Raw genomic sequence first — 19,280 nt, 5'->3', positions numbered from 1 at the left:
AATAAGCATCCACACCCGCCGTGAGCCTATTTATTGATCAGGTAGACGGAGTAATCCGTAATCAAAAAGATGTGTTTGTGTAACACTGACGCCCCGGTATGGCAACTTATAGCAAAGGTCAAACTTTCTCAAATGCAAATCAAATATGTTGGTACCCAGAGTAAGGTTTTGTCTCGAGGAATATATCTGTGAAATATGAAAGCCCTAGCAGCAACCATTGAATAGATATGGAAAAGGTTAAAGATTTTTCAAAAGTATGTCAAACATCAAGGTCAAGGTCAAAATTAATGGTGCCCAAGGAAAGGCCTTCTCACAAGAGATACACAGGTGAAATATGAAAGCCGAAGCACCAATCGTTCAAAAGTTATGACCAAGGTTAAAGTTTTTCAAAAGTAGGTCAAACTCCAAGGTCAAGGTCAATGGATTACAATTGATGGTATCCAAAGGATCACAAGGTTTACATATGTGAAGTATGAAAGCCCTACAGCCGGCCGTTCAAAAGTAATGGCCAAGGTTAAAGTTTTCGCAAAGTAGGCCAAACTCCAAGGTCAAGGTCAAAGTTGTTGGTATCCAAAGAAAGGTCTCGTCACAAGAATTACATATGTGAAGTATGAAAGCCACATATGTGAAGTATGAAAGCCCTAGCACCAACGGTTCAAAAGTTATGGCCAAGGTTAAAGTTTTCGAAAAGTAGGTCAAACTCCAAGGTCAAGGTCAAAGGGTCAAAGTTGTTGGTATCCAAAGAAAGGTCTTATCATAAGGATTATATATGTGAAGTACGAAAGTCCTAGCACCAAACGTTCATAAGTTATGGCCAAGGTTAAAGTTTTTCAAAATTAGGTCAAACTCCTACGTCAAGGTCAAAAGGTCAAAGTTGTTGGTATCCGAAGGAAGATCTTGTCACAGGGATTACACATGTGAAGTATGAAAGCCCTAGCACCAATTGTTCATAAGTTATGGCCAAGGTTAATGTTCGGTAAAATTTTTCAAAACTGGGTCAAACTCCAAGGTCAAATATGGTGGTACTCAAAGAAAAGTCTTGTCACAAGAAATACACATGTGAAATATGAAAGCCATAGCTCTAACCAATCAAAAGTTATGGGTAAGGTTAAAGTTTCTGCGGACAAACAGACAGACGGACGGACAAGGCGAAAACTATATACCCCCGAATCTTCGATATGGGGGCATAAAAATATAAAAGCTATGCCCTGACAAATGGTATGAAACACAGAAAAAATACAACCCAACGATGGGTTGTACATGTATTTACAAACAAGGTCAATACAACAACCTAAAATTTGTGAAAAGCTGGCTTTAAAGAAGGTTGTCGAAATCCTTGTAACATCAACTTAATTTTCAGTAACTTGCTTCGGATTAAAAATTGCTCGTACTTAGAGCATGCTCTTGCATATCGAATCCGTTGGGAGACGTATTCAATACCATATGCACGTGATGTTGGAATGTCACTACATAAATAAGGGAAGTTGACCATGGAAAAACTGAAGTCATCCCGTTTGTCATACTACATGTATTATTAGTTGTACACTATCGTCTATGGTCACTAAAACATCTAAATATAAAACAGATGTGGCAGACTCATTGGTGTCTTTTATTTCGAGTTCACAAGGATATATCGAGTCGACATAAGAATCAAGGTAACTATTGTTAATTGATAAAACGTCGTCGATATATCTAAATATTGAGTTGAAGGCCACAGCAAGAGTTTTGTCTTCTCGTGTATAGATGTTTTTGAATAAATTTTGCTTCTTATGAATATAAAAACAGGAAGACTAATAAAGGAACACAGTTTGCAGATTTTATTAGCTCTTGTTTTATTTTAAATTTAACTGTTTGTTTATCATTTAAAAAATACAAGCTAATTCAGAGAACTTGTGTCCCCCGCTTAAGGAAAAAAGAAGAGCATGCGCAGATCATGGGGTTGGGGGGTCGGACCCCCCCCCCCCCGGATTTAAAGGGTTAAAAATGTATTTTGAATTGATGTATTCGAGCCTTGAGTCGAATTGACAAAAAAAAAATTGTACTGATTCCAGTATTACTGCAAACTCTCCACTGTTTTATAATCCTATGATCCAGTAAAAAAAAAAATTGATAATAACATATTAATGACAATCAGAAAGATGACACTCTTAATCTAGTTATGTTTTAACAATACTTATCCAGATATAAAGATAATTTTTAAAGAATATTTTACTTAAGCCATGGAGTAAGGCTTGGATGAAAAAGAATAATTTTAATAAAAACTTACAGAAATCAGAAAATCCTCTCATTATATCTACAGTGTAATATGTATCTTGTAATTGTGGTCCCACCCTATCCCCTGGATGTCATGATTTGAATATACTTGACTCTACACTATGTTAGAAAGCTTTCACGTGTTTCATCTTTTCTGACCCAGTTGTTCTTGAGAAGAAGATTTTAAATGACCCCACACAATTTTAACTATTCCTTTATTATCTCCCCTTGGAAGAGGGTGTGGCCCTTCAATTTGAATAACCCTAAATGCCCTTTACCCAAGGATACCATGTGCCATGTTCGGTTGAAGTTGGCCCAGTGGCTCTGTAGAAGAAAATGAAATTGTAAGAAGTTTATGACAAAGACAATGGCAACGTATAAATTTTGATCAGAAAAGCTCACTTGTGCCTTTGGCTTAAGTGAGCTAAAAATATATAGATATGTTGAGCATTTAAAGGAGTTAAGTTTGTGTTGAGTCAAATTTCAATCAGTGCAGATTCTTCCTTCAGTACAATACTGAATTCCCTTGGTAATATGTCATGCAAATAGTTTAAATCCAAAACTGAAGTAATGTATTTTCTATCTTTAAAGAAAGCTCTATAGAATTCCTTTGATTAACCATGCTTATATGGCAAACACATAAATTACACTGTAATTGTGGCAATATTGTCTTTTAATATCAAACAAAGGAAAGAAAAATATAATAATTGAAACTGGAAATCAATAAAAGTGTTAACTTTAAAATTTTCCTTCAAAGCATCAGTATCCTATACTTCAGAAAACAAAACTAGCATACAACACATACATAGGGAAAAAAATTAAGTTTAACATATTCTTTGGCAAATTAAAGATATTATATTTGTATCCATTAGTCATTTAGAAAATAACTTCTGTATCAAAGAAACTACATCAATGTGAGAATAATTATATAGACATACTCCTGAAACATGACACAAGCACATATGGCTGGTATAATAATACTCGCTATTTTGAAACAGATGCACTATTATTTCAACAGATTGTTCAATTTCGTTTTCATTTTGGATTTATGTCAAACAAATTTCAGATACCTAGCGGCAAGTACCAACAGTATGAAACAAAATCACTTTTAAGGAACCAATTTCTTTGTGTTATTCAAAACCCAAATCTTACGTTAGCAAATATTGCTAATCAACTGCTAAAAAAATCCCACCTGATTGTTGTTTTACATTGTTTATTGCACAAAATGAAATAAAAGAAAATGAACTTCCAAATAATACTCTAAAGCATTCACAAATTCTTTGATAAGCTAAGCTCCTGAACTACTAAAAGAATACTCTTATTGGAATTCATTAGTAAATGTATATAGAATATGAAATATCAATAATGACATTGCATAATAATTACAATGTTACATAAAAAGAAATTATTCTTGATCATTAAAGATACTGATTAACAGTGATTGTCTGAGGTTTCATAAGAAATTACTACATATAACCTAATCTCTCAGTTACTCATCACTAGTACAATAGAAAAAAAATATGCTTAGTATAAAAATCAAATCTAAGATACTAGTTTTATGTTGCTAATAATTGACTGTATTTTGTAGGCTCCAGTATTCTTTGTAAATACAAGAAATATATAACACATGAGGGTTGGTTATCACCTGTTAAATATTAAAGAAAAAGAGACTGTTAGCAAGAATATAAACTATATTACCTTTTCGTATATTGAAAAGTTTTACTGCATTTATGAAGGATCTTCTAAAGCAAATTACTAAATAAACTTTCAACAATATCATTTCAGCCTAAGAAATATCAGTAAAAAAATTTACTTCTTAGGTTGATCTCTTACTCAGATTACAAACTTGCATGTACAAACAAACTTGGCATAAATCTCAAACACTTAGAGAAAACTGGGTTAAATATGAAGCCTCTTTTGTTTTCATTTAAGACAATTATTCTAAAGGTTAAGTTAAAATAACAATATTTATTATAGAACCGGTAACGACTTCATAGTTAATGGCACTCATATACTAATATACACAAAAATCTGGATTTCAATATCACAAATAGCAGCTTTCAATATTAAAGGCATCAAGTGACACTGACATAAGCTTAACAGCAAAAATGACAATGGGAAAAATGAAATCACAAACACAAAATGATTAAAAACTTTCATTTTATACATGCACAAATCTTATTTCAACTTTAAAACTGCATCCATATAATACTAAAACAAAAAAAAAAATCAGTGAATGATACTTGATTATGTCCTAGGTACTTAACTAAAAAATCTTTAAACATTCCATTGTAAGTACACAAATAGTTGTTCATTTGTTCGGTGAAAGAAGACAAAGTCAGAGCAATAGTCTAATCCACCTTTTGCAAAAGTTGTGTCCCTTTGCAGGTCAACCAAAAGGGAAAGAAATGACATTTCTCCTCTCTGTGCTACCGAACATTTGGGCATGTTCCCATAAATACAATGAATTTTTTTTGATGTATGGATACCCTCATCCTGGGGCAATCAAAATAATACAAGATACATACATTTTTTCCGGTCAAATGAAAAGTTACAAACCAGAAAATACAAAGGCTACTGTGAATATTCTATGGGTTTTTCCCACATGCCTTTAGATCGCTTTAATCCGACATACAAAAAATTTTTTTTAAGTCAGATTTAAGCAATCCAAATGTCTGTGGTTTTTCCCCAAAGATGGTTGGTCAAGGGACATAATTTTTGAAAAGTGTGGATGCAACTATTAAAGGTATAGAATATTTTGTTCTTAGAATGTTACTCATCATTTTAAAAATGCTAAAGCAGTCATAGATGACTCACAAACACTAAGTTTCGGTATAGTGCTCTTGATCAATTCTGTTGACTCCATACATAGGAAGTGCGGGAAAGGGGCTGATGAGACTTCAAAATAAAACATATTTGCTGAAATTCACAGGAAGTGAATCTAGTGGCGACATCTAGCGTCTTTCTACGTTAACTTTCCTTCGGTTTTCCTACTGTTATACCGTTTTGACAAGAGCAGTGTGTAATCAAATGATTTTGAGCTTTTCCATCTTTCTCTGGTCTTGGATTTCCAATTTCTCCAAGTCCAGACCAGTAATAAGCCTACAAGATTCAAAAGATACAACCCTACAAAAACGTCAGTTTGAAAGTCTACAAAACAATATCCTTACAATATAAAACAATATCCCCTTCCTCACTTCGAAAAAAACAAACAAAAAAAAACAAAACAAAAAAAAATCAAAAGATTAATATTTTTCTACCATGATATTAAACTGTTAAACCTGAGAACACCGTACTAGGATAAAAAGTTTCAGGCAGGCACGTAGTATTGGGGGGGGGGGGGGGGGTGCTCTCCCCTCCTCTTACTTTTTTCTGACATAACATCTTACTATTGAAAATGTTGAAAGGCTGGTTCCCACTTTTTTCGTTGTAGCATAGTTAAATCATATCATGATAATTTGGTACGTTCCCCCTTTTTTTCGTTGAGCATAGTTAAATCATATCATGATAATTTGGTAATGGTTGGAACTTACCCCCCCCCCCATCCCACCCACACACACACACACACACACATGTGCGATAATACCTAACATTGGTACCAGGCAAATTAACAGAAGAAGAAGAAGATAGGATTTTCGTGTTTGGACAATTCTTCTTAATTTTTTTTTTATTACGCTTGCCTCAGTTTTTTTTTTCAGGTAGGTTGCCCCCCCCCCTTTCACTACGTGCCTGTCAGGTGCATTATTATTTACATAATATACATACATTACAATTTCATTGAAAGTAGGCCTAACATCTTGTCCCATCAAATTTTAAACACATGCCAAAATAAACTAAAAATTTTCCATCAGAGCAAGTGATAGCACTGAAGAAATGTCAGCCATACCCAAAAGTTAAATCTATTAGAAAATAAACAGCTTACCACCCAATAGGACGTTGCACCACCTATAATATATCCTCCTATCACGTCCTGGATGTGGTGTTTATTGTCAGTGATGCGTGACATTCCCGCGTACACTGCCCATAAAAACCCTGCCCACTGGAATATGGCCCATCCTAGATGATACTGTTTTCTTCTATTCATGAAAACTTCTTGTGTAAAAATCTGCCAAAGTTAAGAAAAACATACCTCTAATAAAGTGTAAACATCATAGTTTCTTTAATGTGTGGTTTATTCCTGACTGAAACCCGCCTCTTGAAATATCATACTCACTATCAAATATAGCATTCCAAAAATGGTGATACCGGCATGACTTGACGGAAAGCTTCGCCTGAAATTGTGAATTTTAAATAGTTATTTTGGTATCAAATGCACAAGACTACATAAGATTATTTACTTTCCTGATTCCTGTAAATGCAGGCAAAGACCTAATGTTTCATGCAGGCAACCACTGCCAGGCCCGTAGAACGCTGGGGAGAGAGAGAGAGAGAGAGAGAGAGAGAGAGAGAGAGAGAGGCGGCCTCCCTCTTTTTCTGAGTATAGTGTTTTTATAGTATTTTGCTATAGTGAATTTTCCTTTATATGCTGGTCCCCCACTTTTTGTTGCAGTAAGGTCTAGCAGTGGCAAATTCCAGGATTTGGATGAACGGTTAATTAATTTTTTTTTGTATGTCGGATAATTTTGCGTAGTTGGCCCCCTCACTTTTTGGTTGGTTTAGGTTTTTTTTCTTTTCTTTCTTTTTTTTCTTTTTTGCGACCCCCCCCCCCCTTTTTGAAACCGTTGCTACGGGCCTGACCATAGCACAGACACAAACATTATGCATAAATATTATGAAGGAATACATAAATATGTTTTTTTAATTGTTTAATAATTTTTTAATTTGCTTTAAACTTAGTATTTGCACAAATCAAAACTGAATCAAAATATTTCTACAATGATATATACATATAAAGTTTATTATATACAATGCACTTTTTCTCCCAGACATACCTAAAAATACATTGAATTCATTGATTTTTCCACTTCGGATATTTCACAGGGTGTTTCTCTCGGGTCAAAATAAGTTTATGAGGGAAGTTCATATATTATACATAGCTCTTCGATTAATTACATGTACACCTTTATAGGCACTGGCCAGTTAAAACGTATGCAGACATTTACATGTAATTTAATAACAAATCTATCGATAGCTTGGACTTTCTGTGGGCGGTGACTGCTTATATTTACGACACATTAAACTATTTCACATCAGCTGTTGAACAGGCCTCTGAACTAGTGTTAGCAGAGAAAATCGGGATGTTGACCTACAATATGGCGGCCATGGGAAATAACTCTTGCTTAATTCACCTTGATGGAAAACCATCACATTTTGTTGTTTGTCAACAACACCCAAAAGTCCAAACTATCGGTAAAATGTCATAATGTATATGTAGTTGCCGAAAAATGTATAGGACTGAGAAAAGTTGTTAAATTTTGGATAATTACGGCAGGCAATTCTATATTCTATCCATTTAGTGCATGTCCATTTCTTTTTTAATCACAATTGAATTTTAAATTCACCAATTCTTTTTTTAATTGCTAAAAAAAAAAAAAACAACAAACAAAAAAAAAAAATAGATTACAGATATACAATGTACATTATACACTATCAGTAAAAATTCTATCAAAAATTAGATCATTTTAGAGTAACATTTTAAAGAAATACTGTGTATCTGAAAAATCTTACAAGGTTCGTAAAATTGGAAAAGAAATGACATTTATTTTAATTCAGGTGTTATAAGCAATAGAGTAACATATTCCACACCTTTGTCAATGACAGAGTTGCTAGGTGTGGGGGAGGGGGGGGGGAGTCTTCCCGAGATAATCAAGAAAGAGGGGCATATTTCAAATTTGGAAAACAAGATTTGTGGCATTAAAAATACACACAAACTTACATAGATTCTATAGCAGCCTTCCTATTACTTCCTGTACAGTTGAAATCTGTTACATAACTACTGCAATTCATATTCGGCCACACTGGTTTACAAGCTTCAAAGAAGTTGGGTCTCAGTTCTCCATAAAATAATTTCACGACGTTCATGAAGAAATAAATGGAGGAAATTCCGAATGCATACGATACCCATATCCGGTACAACTTTTTAAGAGGTATCACATTATACGCTGTTACAATAACCTATAAAAGAAAAAAAGCAATTTATGTCTATATTTTTCATCAATATTGGTTTCCCTGTACATGTATATGTGTTTATTATCTTTGAATTCATTCTTGGTATAATCATTATTGTTAATATAAAAGACGAACAAACTTCTTGTTAATAGTACTATATAAATTTATTATCTTTTGGGAAAAAAAACTTAATTTGATCATGATAGAACAATTTATAACACGAATGAAGGTTAAGATTTGTTAATGCTTTGAGTATACTAAATAATAAGGTGAATGGGAGAAGCAGGCATGATATACACTGGATACAATATACTGGTAAGCTTGGAGGATACCTTGGGAAAAATTTTCTTTTTTCTTTTCTTTTTTTTTTTTTCTTTTTGCTAATCAGGTTAGGAAGATTCTTAATTTTCAAATCACAATACTAAGAGGGTCAGGGAAAAGGGCGTTTACAAGATTAATATTGGAATTAATGTATGGCATAATGCTCAAAACGTCACAGTTTATCAGTAGTCGAGAATTGTATTAGATATTTTTAACAAATCTGGGGCGAATCCAGGAATTTTTTTCGGGGTGGGGATTAGGAAAAGTCATTTTCCTACGTCAATTTCTTCAGATTCATGACTCTCCCTACAATTTTCAGAGGGGTCCATGTTTCCAAGGGGGGTCCAAAATAATTTTTCGTTAATTTTTCATAGAAATTCAATAACTCTGAACCCTCCGGACCCCCAACCACCTCTAGATCCGCCCTTGCAAATTGAAGCTATAAGCTAGCCTACATTTAAAATAAAGATACAGAATAGGTACGTGTATGCTTTGAACAGTTTTTTAAAAGCTACCAACAAATGTATAACGCCAATCGATTACTCGTAAAAACTTGAAACTCGTTCAGAATAATTTGGCTTCCAGTTTATTATAGTTATACCCGAATAAAAACACATTTCTTTTGGTGATACTCTAATGTAATTTGAAGATCATTTGAACGTCACCTTGTACAAGTACACTTAACATGAGAAGCAATAAGTAAAACAGATTGCCTTCAGAAAACGTGTCACTGTATGTGCACTAAAATCAGTATAGGGTGTGTGTGTTTTTTTTTAAATAGCCGTTCTCTAGTGGGTGACCTCTGCAAAAATTAAATATCCGAAACACTTGATGCATGCAATGCAAAGTAAGTAGAAAACACACCTATACACTACGTGTATGAACCGTCATGTGTAACTCTACTATGTAAACATTACTAGCTCATACTGCACTATTAATGCACACTAATCACAAAATATCAGCACAATGCCAACACAATATCACAGTCACACCATACTAGAAAATCTACTAACGATTAAAGCTGCTACAGTTCAATCACTAGAAAACGAAGGCGAATTCACACAAGCCCAGTTTGACAACTAATTTTTTTTTTAGGGGGGGGGGGGTCGGTCGGACCATAAGCGTCACTTAAATCTCTTTTATCAAAAGCAAGAGGGAAACGTTCTTTTTAAAATGTAATTTTATATAAAGTTTTCTAAATAAAACCGTTAACATCTAATTTGAAAATAAAACTGCAAATGATTATATAGAAATCACGATAAAATTAAACATAATATATTAACGATTTTCATTTATCCTGGGACTCAGAAAACGCCCTCGCTAGATGTAAGTTTGATAGAAAAAAGTTTTGATTAATGTTAAAACTTTGTGCAAACAAAGATTTTGTAGTGCCTCTATATTTCTTCCTCTAGGAGAAAAACTTTGTAGCACATGGACGTCCGAGAGAAAGAAATTTTTTTAAGCAAGAATGCCAAAAACCTCAACCATACACACTTCCTAATTGACGGCTCTACTTACAAATATCAAAGGAAATGTACCAGTCCCATAAATAAGGGAATTGGGGACAGTACTTTCAGTGTAAGGGAAGCTTAATCGCTGATCCTCACAGAAAAAGCCCCTCACAACATACGGCACGGCTACCTCCAGATCAACAGCTTTATAGAGAACTGAAACAAAAGACATGCTTAAATAGTGCAAAGAACCTTCAACATGTTCTTCTGCTTTCGAAAGCCTTGTGAGAATTGAATGCCTCTGATAATGCAAGGGACAGAGCAATGTTGTTGTACCGTCGTTAATGAAATTTTACTGATGTCGCAGATCAACATATTGCCAAATTTACAAATGATTTGATTTTCATAGCAGGGTCGCTCATCCAATTCCTCACTCGGCATCCGCATTCGGAAGAACATGGAGCACTTTTCTGAGACTTACGAACACAAGAGGCAGTCCGCCTGTGGCATAGACAGCGTTATTGCTGACCGAACCCTCTTTGTATGGAAAGCTCAGAGATTTATCTGAGCAGAAAAATCCCCGAACAGCTAAAGGCTCGACTACTTCCGTAATCAATGCAAAGTATAAAACTGAAATGTAGAAAAATCATTTATGTATGTTATATCCATATGTACTTGTATATTACTTAAATAAGCCATTCCTCAAATGATCAAATCTGTGAACTTATAGCTGAAATTGATAACAACATGTAGATTCCTATTTTGCCGTGTATTTTATATATATATATATATATATATATATATATATATATATATATATATATATATATATATATATATATATATATATATATTTCTGCACGTTAAGATTTATTTTAATAATGTAGGTATTTTTGAACGAAAACAAAATTTGCAGATGATGTTGATGAACGAGAAAAAGCAATAGATGTAAAATTTCACATTTAAGGTGTTACAAAAAGCATCACCATTCATTTTTTCTAAGCAAGTACATTGTGTTGCATTTATAAATTTCTGTTAACTTAAACAATAAAATGCTTTCTTGTTTTAAAGATGTGTATGTCATTGTATGCATAATTGATGAAGCAGCCGTTGCTTAAGAAATCTATGCAGGTGGCTTGCCTAGTTGTTGTTTACCGACTGATTAACGGCAATGGTTTTTATAAGAAATAATGGAAATAATATTCAGTGGATGTAAATATTTTTATACATTTGTTTTTTCATTATTAAAAAATATATGGTATTAATATTTGATGCAATCTCAGAGTTCAATAGAACAACACAAATCAATATAAGCATTAATAGACCACGTACATACATTATAAAAGCTCATATTGAACATTTTGTCTCTTCCCTACGGTCCATTTAATCTTACACATGTAAATGAGTAAAACTATGCACATGAATGGACTTAGTCTTCAATAAGTTCATCTTTTGTCAAGTAAGGTACATTTTGAAAATAATTAACACGGTCCTTTAAATGTAAATGAAGCAAAAAATATCACAATTCCATTTGTTCCCCAAGATAAACTAAATCTATTTAAGTGCATTTAAAACATTCAAATTTTAAGTGGATTTGAAATATTCAAATTTTAAGTGCGTTTTGAGTATTTTTTTCATATTTTACTTTGGACAATTCTTTTTCGGCAAGTTAGATACATCCTTTACCGCCCTAGAAGGCAGCAATACGCACTAATCAGCTTTTTTAGAAGACACTTGATGAACTCTTTGATTTAGAAAGAGTTAATTAAGGTACCAAAACTGAAAAAAGGTCCTGAATAGGTTATATTTTACTAGCACCATTCATAATTCTGGAATACCTAAAATTCTGATCTAACACAATGTATACAAATATTTGCACACACGGAACGCACGAACATGAAAAACTTTAAATAGGATCCGGGATCGTTATCTGATCGTGTGCGTCCGCACAGTAAACCCATGACCTTGAAGATGCAAAACTTGGTGTTTGTCCTTTATATATAATTTACCACAATTTCCTTCTTGTACATTTGTTTCAAAAAATATCTATGATAAAGACCTTTGTTTATACTTTAACTTCGAATATGAATATATATAAAGATTTAATATCAAAACATCACGTGTTAATGTAATGCGGAAATAGTTTAATATATGGCACGTCTGAAGAAAAAAAAATTCCGTGTGTTTTAAAATTCAAGTAGGTCCACTTTCAAAAAATTAATTCACGCTAGGCTTTCAGATCCCGACAATTAATCAATCTGGTCATCGCTCGATCCTTGAAATCAAATAAAACCGTACACTTTAGAACAGTTAACCATGGACTTTGACTAAGAATATTAATAGTTGACAAATAACACACCTCGTAAAGTAGATATCATATATATATACTAATAGGTCTAATTTTGTTTGACTGATGATAGCTTCATGTGATGAGGGTTAACCTAACAGATACGAGTCTAAAATTCGGTCGACACTCATGATCGATTAAATGATACAGAGTTCAAAATGTAAATAATCTGTCATCTTTTCAAGTATTGGCTACACATTATCAGCGTTAAAACATCTCCCCTCTGAAAATGAAGATGAAAGATAAAAATAAAGTTCTCTGTGTATTATCTGTGAAATTTTATCTCCCTCCTACCCCTTTCTCTCTATCATTTAACGTTTAAGGCATTCAGTCAAAGCAGTTTGTTTACCTTTGTCTGGATGTGTCTTGATTTGCCCGAGGATTAATTTCATTTTATACCAATCGGTAGTGTAAATAAAGACTTATATGTAACAATTGTTTCACCTGCTAAAATCAATTTATTCGGTCAGCTTAAAGACATGCATGAGTAGACAGGTAGGAAAAACAGACTCGTTCGCGACAAACCACATACATCAATTAAACGATGCCTTAGTTAATAAAAAATATATATTAACTTTACGATTGCAGTGTAAGAAACTTGACATCTTTACTTCATTTTATTTACTTTCACATGCAAAAACACATATCAAATGGAATAGGATACGACATAAAGAATAAACTCAACAGGACTCATAAATCCCTTTAATTTACACCAACTCAAAGAAATCGCTGTTTCATACTTACCCACGAATGGAAGGATAACCTCAACAACAGTTCTAGCAAAGTCAAAGTTACCCATTATAAAATTCTACCCGTGTTTCATCCGAAATCCATGAAAGAAAATCACTCCATGTCACCACCCGTTAGCCAAGTATTGTTTTGATTTAGAGTGACCTCCCTTTAAATTATTGATGGCCTCATCGTAAGAAAACGAAAAATCAAAGTATATGGACGTCCGGAAATTTGGTTAATTTTTTTTAAAAAGTGTAAAAAGTCTTCCGTGCAAATAAACCTGATATGCCCATATATCGTGTACTTTCAAATGCAGTCACGGGAGTTATTGTATGGAAGCACGAGAGCAACAACTTACGGAGATGCGTTAGCGGCACTATTCAAAACAGAGATCGTGGTATCAAAAAGAGAATTTATTTTTTACGTGCAAGACAAATAGTTATTGAATCTCCCGTTAGAATAATTAAATTCTCTGACATATTCCTACCATAACTGTGTAACTTTTTTCATTTTTCAATTCAGTTCGTTTTTCTCTAGATAGGAGTAGGGAGTTTACAGTATCTACACGTTTCACGTTCTGATAGTTGTTCAGCTGCAAATTTCAATTTTCTATCAGATCTGAACACAAAACCCAAATATTTATATTCATTAGTTATGTTAATCATTTGGTGATTGTAATAAAATCTAAATGATGTCACCGACCGTTTTCCTTGAAAAAATCATAACATCTGTTTTTTTCCATATTAACACACAATTTCCGGTAACTTTTTAAAAGTGGACGCCATTATTCTGGATACGTTCATTCTACTATTGGCACCTTCTTATGCCTGCTCTTTCTATAGAAATTTCGGGTACATGTATATTGTTGTTATCCTGATCCCCCCATACGTCTCTCACACTATCTTATTCCCAAAACTCCTCCTCCTCCTACATTTTAATTAGTAGCCAATCCATCTTTTGATATGGTGTCCTGTAGATTTCCAGTAAGGTTTCGGAGTCAAAGGAAAACTGAAAACGACATTTTTCTACTAAAAACGTGGTTTCCAGAACTCCTCTCACATTTCACACTGTAGCCAAATCAAATTTTGGAATATGATTGATGATGTCCATTTGATGTGCAATAAAAGCCGCCAATAATTAAGGTCTCGGAATTTTCATTTTTATCTTCATTGGAGGACTAATCATATGTATTTCAACTTCAATGTGGATACTCGCGAAAATCCATTGTGGACATTTATTGGCGAGGAAACTTATAATGTACATGCGTGCAGTGGAATGGCAGTGTCCAAATGTAAAAAAAAAAAAAAAAAAAAAAAAAAGAAAGAAAAGAAAAGAAAAGAAAGTTACTCCTTAACATGTACTAGTACATGTATATACTCTGTACAGGTCACTGTTGGTATCTTAGTATACAGGGTAAGTGTTCCAAGGTTGGAGGTTCTGAGTAGTTGTTTTAAACTGCTCCAAGGATGGTGAAAGTATGGCTGATTCTGGTAGAGTGTTCCAGTATTGTTGTATGATATTGGGACTGCTATGAGTTGGTTGACTACTTTGTACATAAGTGTTACATCAGTCCTCTGTTCTAGAGTATTCCATTTGAGTTCCTGCATCATAGATGTTTGTTGTTAACAAATCTCGCTGCATTACGTTGTACTTGTTCTATCTGTTTCTGTTTCGGATTCCATATTGGTGTTGCATACTCTAACTTTGGTTGGACTAGGCTCTGGTATGCTCTTTCCTTGACCATTGGTGGACAATGTCGAAGTTTGCGCTTCAGAAATCCCACATTAGAGGCTTTCTTGCAGATGTTATCTATGTGTAAATTGTACTTCAAGTTGTCACGGAGTTCAACGCCTAAGTATGGATGGTGATCTACAATCTTGAGTGCCCCCCCCCCTTCATGGTGTAGTTGAAGGCTTTCTTTCTTGTTGATGTTCCAAACTGCATGATAGCACACTTCTTGATGTTAAATTCTATTTGCCAGATATCGCTCCATTTCACTAGTGTATTCAAATCCCTCTGTAGCTATTCATGGTCTCTGGATACCACAGTCATCTGCGAATAATCGAATAGTTGAAGTGATGTTGTCTGCAGTGTCGTTAATAAAGATGGGAAACAATGTTGGCCCAAGCACAGTTCCTCGTGGGACCCCAGATGCTGTGCTAGATGTTGCGTTATCTACTATATATAACTACCTGTTGTTGTCTGTTTTTCAAGAAGTTGTTGATCCATCTCTGTGTTGTTCCCTGTATGCCGTAATATTGTAATTTCTTCGACAGTCGGATGTGTGGAACTTTGTCGAACGCTTTTGAAAAGTCCAGTATTCTCATATCAATTTGCATTCATTGGTCTAGTAAGTGTTTGGCGATGTCATCAGCTATCATCAGCAGCTGGGATTCGCATGATCGTCTAGCTCGAAATCCATGTTGATTTTCATGCAAGATGTTTCCTTTGTCTAGATGGTCCATGATCTGAGAGACTATTATGTGCTCTAGCATTTTGGATATAACAGCTGTGAGTGATACTTGTCTAAAGTTTTTAGGTGTTGTTGGCATAAATTGGCACTAAGTTCGCATTTTTCCAGTCTGCTGGTATTTCTCCTCGGTCCAATGATTGTTGAAATATAAATGACATTACTGGTATTATGATGTCGACTGTTTGTTTTAAGAATGTGATGGGTCTCTTCTCTGGTCCACTTACTTTCTTCTCGTTTAGGCGTTGAATGCTCTTTCTTACACGCGAGTCGGAGATGGTGATATTTCTTATTGGAGTGTATGGTGACGGTCCCTTTCCGGGATGTTGTTTTTGTCCTCCTTGGTAAACACAGATGTAAATTGTTCGTTTAATATGTTTGCTTTTTCCAGTGATGTTTCTGTTATCTTCCCTTTAGCTTGTTAAAATCCCCATAGTATCTTGTTTCCGGACTTTGATGTATTTCCCGAAGTTTTCAGATGTTGTGCACTCTTCTGAGTCTACTAACTTTTTCAGATATTAATGATATGATGAATGGATCTTATATTCCTTACTAACTTCCTGTATTCTATAAAAGCTGTTGACTGCCTGTTGTATTTTCCCATTTTTCAAAGCTTGTTTGTACATCGGCTTTTTCTTTTGTAACATTCGCTTTATCTCCCTTGTCATCCACGGCAGTGACGACACACCAGCCTTTTTTTTCACTGCCTTTCGGGGAATCCATGTGTCCATAACTCTGAAAACCACATCCTTAAATTGGTTCCAGTTTTCCTCTACAGATTGTTTAGCCCTATCTTCTGATTTATATCTATTTCACAAATCAGACATGTTACTCTTTACTTCCTCCCAGTTAGCTTTCTTATAGTTGTAAACTGTTCGATTGATCTAGGTAGACTTTGTTGGTTTGAGTGTTGTTCGAATAGCTAAGATGTCGTGGTCACTCATTCCGATTGGTGGACACGTATAGACCTTTTCAGTAAGGGTTGGATGTGATGTTATAAATATCATGATGTGTTGGTAATGTGTTGACTTGGTCCAGCCCATAACAGTTCAGTATTGATACAAGTTTATCACAGTGTGATTTATCTCTGGCTCCTTAAGTGCTACAACCCATGGTCTAGTTGATATCCCCAAGGTTGAAATCTCTTCCCAGGAATATTTTACAGTTCTTGTATTTAGCTGACTTGAATATTTTAGACAATGATAAATCGATTTGTTGCAAGGCTTCAAGCGATTACTTTGGTTCTTGGCAGTAAGATCCAATTAGGACTGCATCTTTCCCACATGTAGTTAACTTCATCCACTTTAGTTCGCATGCAGTATCAAGATCTGGACTGTCTTCACAATCGTAAGTTGGCTTTACCATGATGATCACGGCCCCTCCACCTTTATCAATAAGAGTTTTCCTATCTTTCCTGTATACTTTGTATTGGTGTTCAAGTGGTATTCCAAAGGGTAGAATTTCTGCCTCGTCATCTTGATAGGTCTCGTAAGTTTTAGGAGCAAGTTCATTCCCAAATAACTATATGCTCTACCTGGACCAAACTTGCATGGATGATGCATCTAGGGATGGACACTACCACACTTGCTTCGGATGCTGGATCTAAACTAAATCTTCCAGATGAGTGACCAGGTTAAAGTTTTTTGAGCAGGTCCATTCCCAAGAAACTATAAGCCCTACCTAGGGATGGTCACTACCACACATGCTTCGGATGCTGGATCTGACCTAGATTTTCCAGATGAGTGACCAGGTTAAAGTTTTTTGAGCAGGTCCATTCCCAAGTAAATATAAGCCCTACCTGGACCAAACTTGCACGGATGATGCATCTAGGGATGGACACTACCACACTTGCTTCGGATGCTGGATATGACCTAGATTTTCCAGATGATTGACCAGGATAAAGTTTTGGAGCAGGTACATTCCCATGTACCTATAAGCCCTTCCAGGACCAAACTTGCATGTATGATGCATCTAGGGATGGGCACTATCACACTTGCTTCGGATGCTGGATCTGACCTAGATTTTCCAGATGAGTGACTAGGTTAAAGTTTTTTGAGCAGGTCCATTCCCAGGTAACTTTAAGCCCTACCTTGACCAAACTTGGATGGATGATGTATCTAGGGATGAACGCTAGCTACCACACTTGCTTTGGATGCTGGATCGGAGGTAGATTTTCCAGATGAGTGACCATGTTTAGATTTTGGAGCAGGTGCATTCCCAAGTAACTATAAGGCCTTCCTGGGGCAAAATTCATGGATGATGCATGTAGGGATGTATACTGACCAATCTGCTTCGGATGCTGGATCTGACCTTAGGCTAGATTTTCCACATGAGTGAATTTTAGCCATATTTTAACTAAATTAGCATGGATGATGTATCTAGGGATGGACACTTCCAGACTTGCTTTGGATTCTGAATCTGACCTACATTTTCCAGATGAGTGACCAGGGTAATTTTTTTTTTAGAGTTGCTATATAATATTATGGCCTGTTATGATTAAACTTGCATAAACTTGCATAGATGGTGCATCTAAGGATGAAAACTTCCAGACTTGCTTTGGATGTTGGAACTGGCCAAAATTTTCTTGATTAGTAAATAGGTTAAAAGTTTTTTTGAGCAGGTCTATTTCCAAGTAACTACAAGTCCTACTTAATCCAAACTTGCATGGATGTACACTAACTAGAAAAAAATCAGATGTGAAATTTGCCTTACTTATTGATAGCATTCATCGAGGTGAGCTTCGTAATCTTTGTTTTATGTTTTAATTTATATTTTATTTCATATATAAATGTAAATATAAGGAATCACTGTCTAGTTTGATGGGTGTGCCAGTGACATCACCGACAGTTGAAAACGTGGGATAATTTATGCATTATAAACGGGCTTCGTCCGTTATGCAAATTATCCCACGTTTCCAACTATCGTTGATGCCCTGGAATACCAGTTTTTTAGTTAAACAATCCATTCTAAACAACTTAGTTCAACAAACACACATACTGGCTCCAGGGCCATAAAACTTAGATGAGCTCACATTTGATCCCAGTCTCACTTTTCAAAAGTAATAGATAGAGGAAAAATGAGACTGAGATCAAAAGTGAGCTCTTCTAAGTTTATGGCCCCGGAGCCAGGTACCATCAGACATGTAGGTTTGTTTCCGTCTGAGTTGAGCAATTTCTTGGAGATTTATTTATTGCTCACAAAAAATTGAGCTCGGTTCTGGATTCATTCAAATTCTTACCTCAACTACACCAAAACACAACTTCAAAAAATTCCTTAGATCTCTATCAACTCTCGCAGTTGACATTTGCAGGAAGGCGCGTTGGAGCAAATTGTATTGCTTCCCAAAACGGCATTTTATATAAGCGAACTTTTCGATACTCTCAATTTCAGACCAAGGAGGGCTATAAACAACGGTTATTGGGAATGGGGTTTTTTGTGCGCGATAAACACTTTTTTTTTCAAAGGGATAGCATGCAGCTCTTTTGTCGTCCATCTCAATTTTTTCAGACCAGTGAGCTACAAATCTGCAGCTATCTCAACATGCACTCGCCAAACCTCGGGTGACTCTGCATGTATGCAAATTTCGGAATTGACCGAA

General features: G+C 35.0%; 1 protein-coding gene across 1 annotated transcript in view; it reads right to left on the bottom strand.

The window, feature by feature from the left end:
- Positions 1-2,908: 2,908 nt before the first annotated feature.
- LOC133189879 (uncharacterized) overlaps positions 2,909-19,280 on the bottom strand; it is a 39,557-nt gene continuing 23,185 nt past the window's right edge. Inside the window, exons 8-13 of the mRNA XM_061325281.1 lie at positions 13,192-13,196; positions 10,615-10,763; positions 8,129-8,367; positions 6,467-6,524; positions 6,176-6,358; positions 2,909-5,355 (exon numbers count right to left, since the gene is read on the bottom strand). Of these exons, the coding sequence (XP_061181265.1) occupies positions 5,224-5,355; positions 6,176-6,358; positions 6,467-6,524; positions 8,129-8,367; positions 10,615-10,763; positions 13,192-13,196 (766 nt within the window). The 3' untranslated portion in view covers positions 2,909-5,223. The remainder of the gene's footprint in view (positions 5,356-6,175; positions 6,359-6,466; positions 6,525-8,128; positions 8,368-10,614; positions 10,764-13,191; positions 13,197-19,280) is intronic.

The sequence above is a fragment of the Saccostrea echinata genome, unplaced genomic scaffold (genome assembly GCF_033153115.1).
Source record: "Saccostrea echinata isolate AGI-Se365-2 ecotype Australia unplaced genomic scaffold, CSIRO_AGI_Sech_v1 ptg000020l, whole genome shotgun sequence".
NCBI classification, from domain to species: domain Eukaryota; kingdom Metazoa; phylum Mollusca; class Bivalvia; order Ostreida; family Ostreidae; genus Saccostrea; species Saccostrea echinata.
Note: the sequence above shows the minus strand (reverse complement) of the source record. Positions and strands in the feature narration are given on the sequence as shown.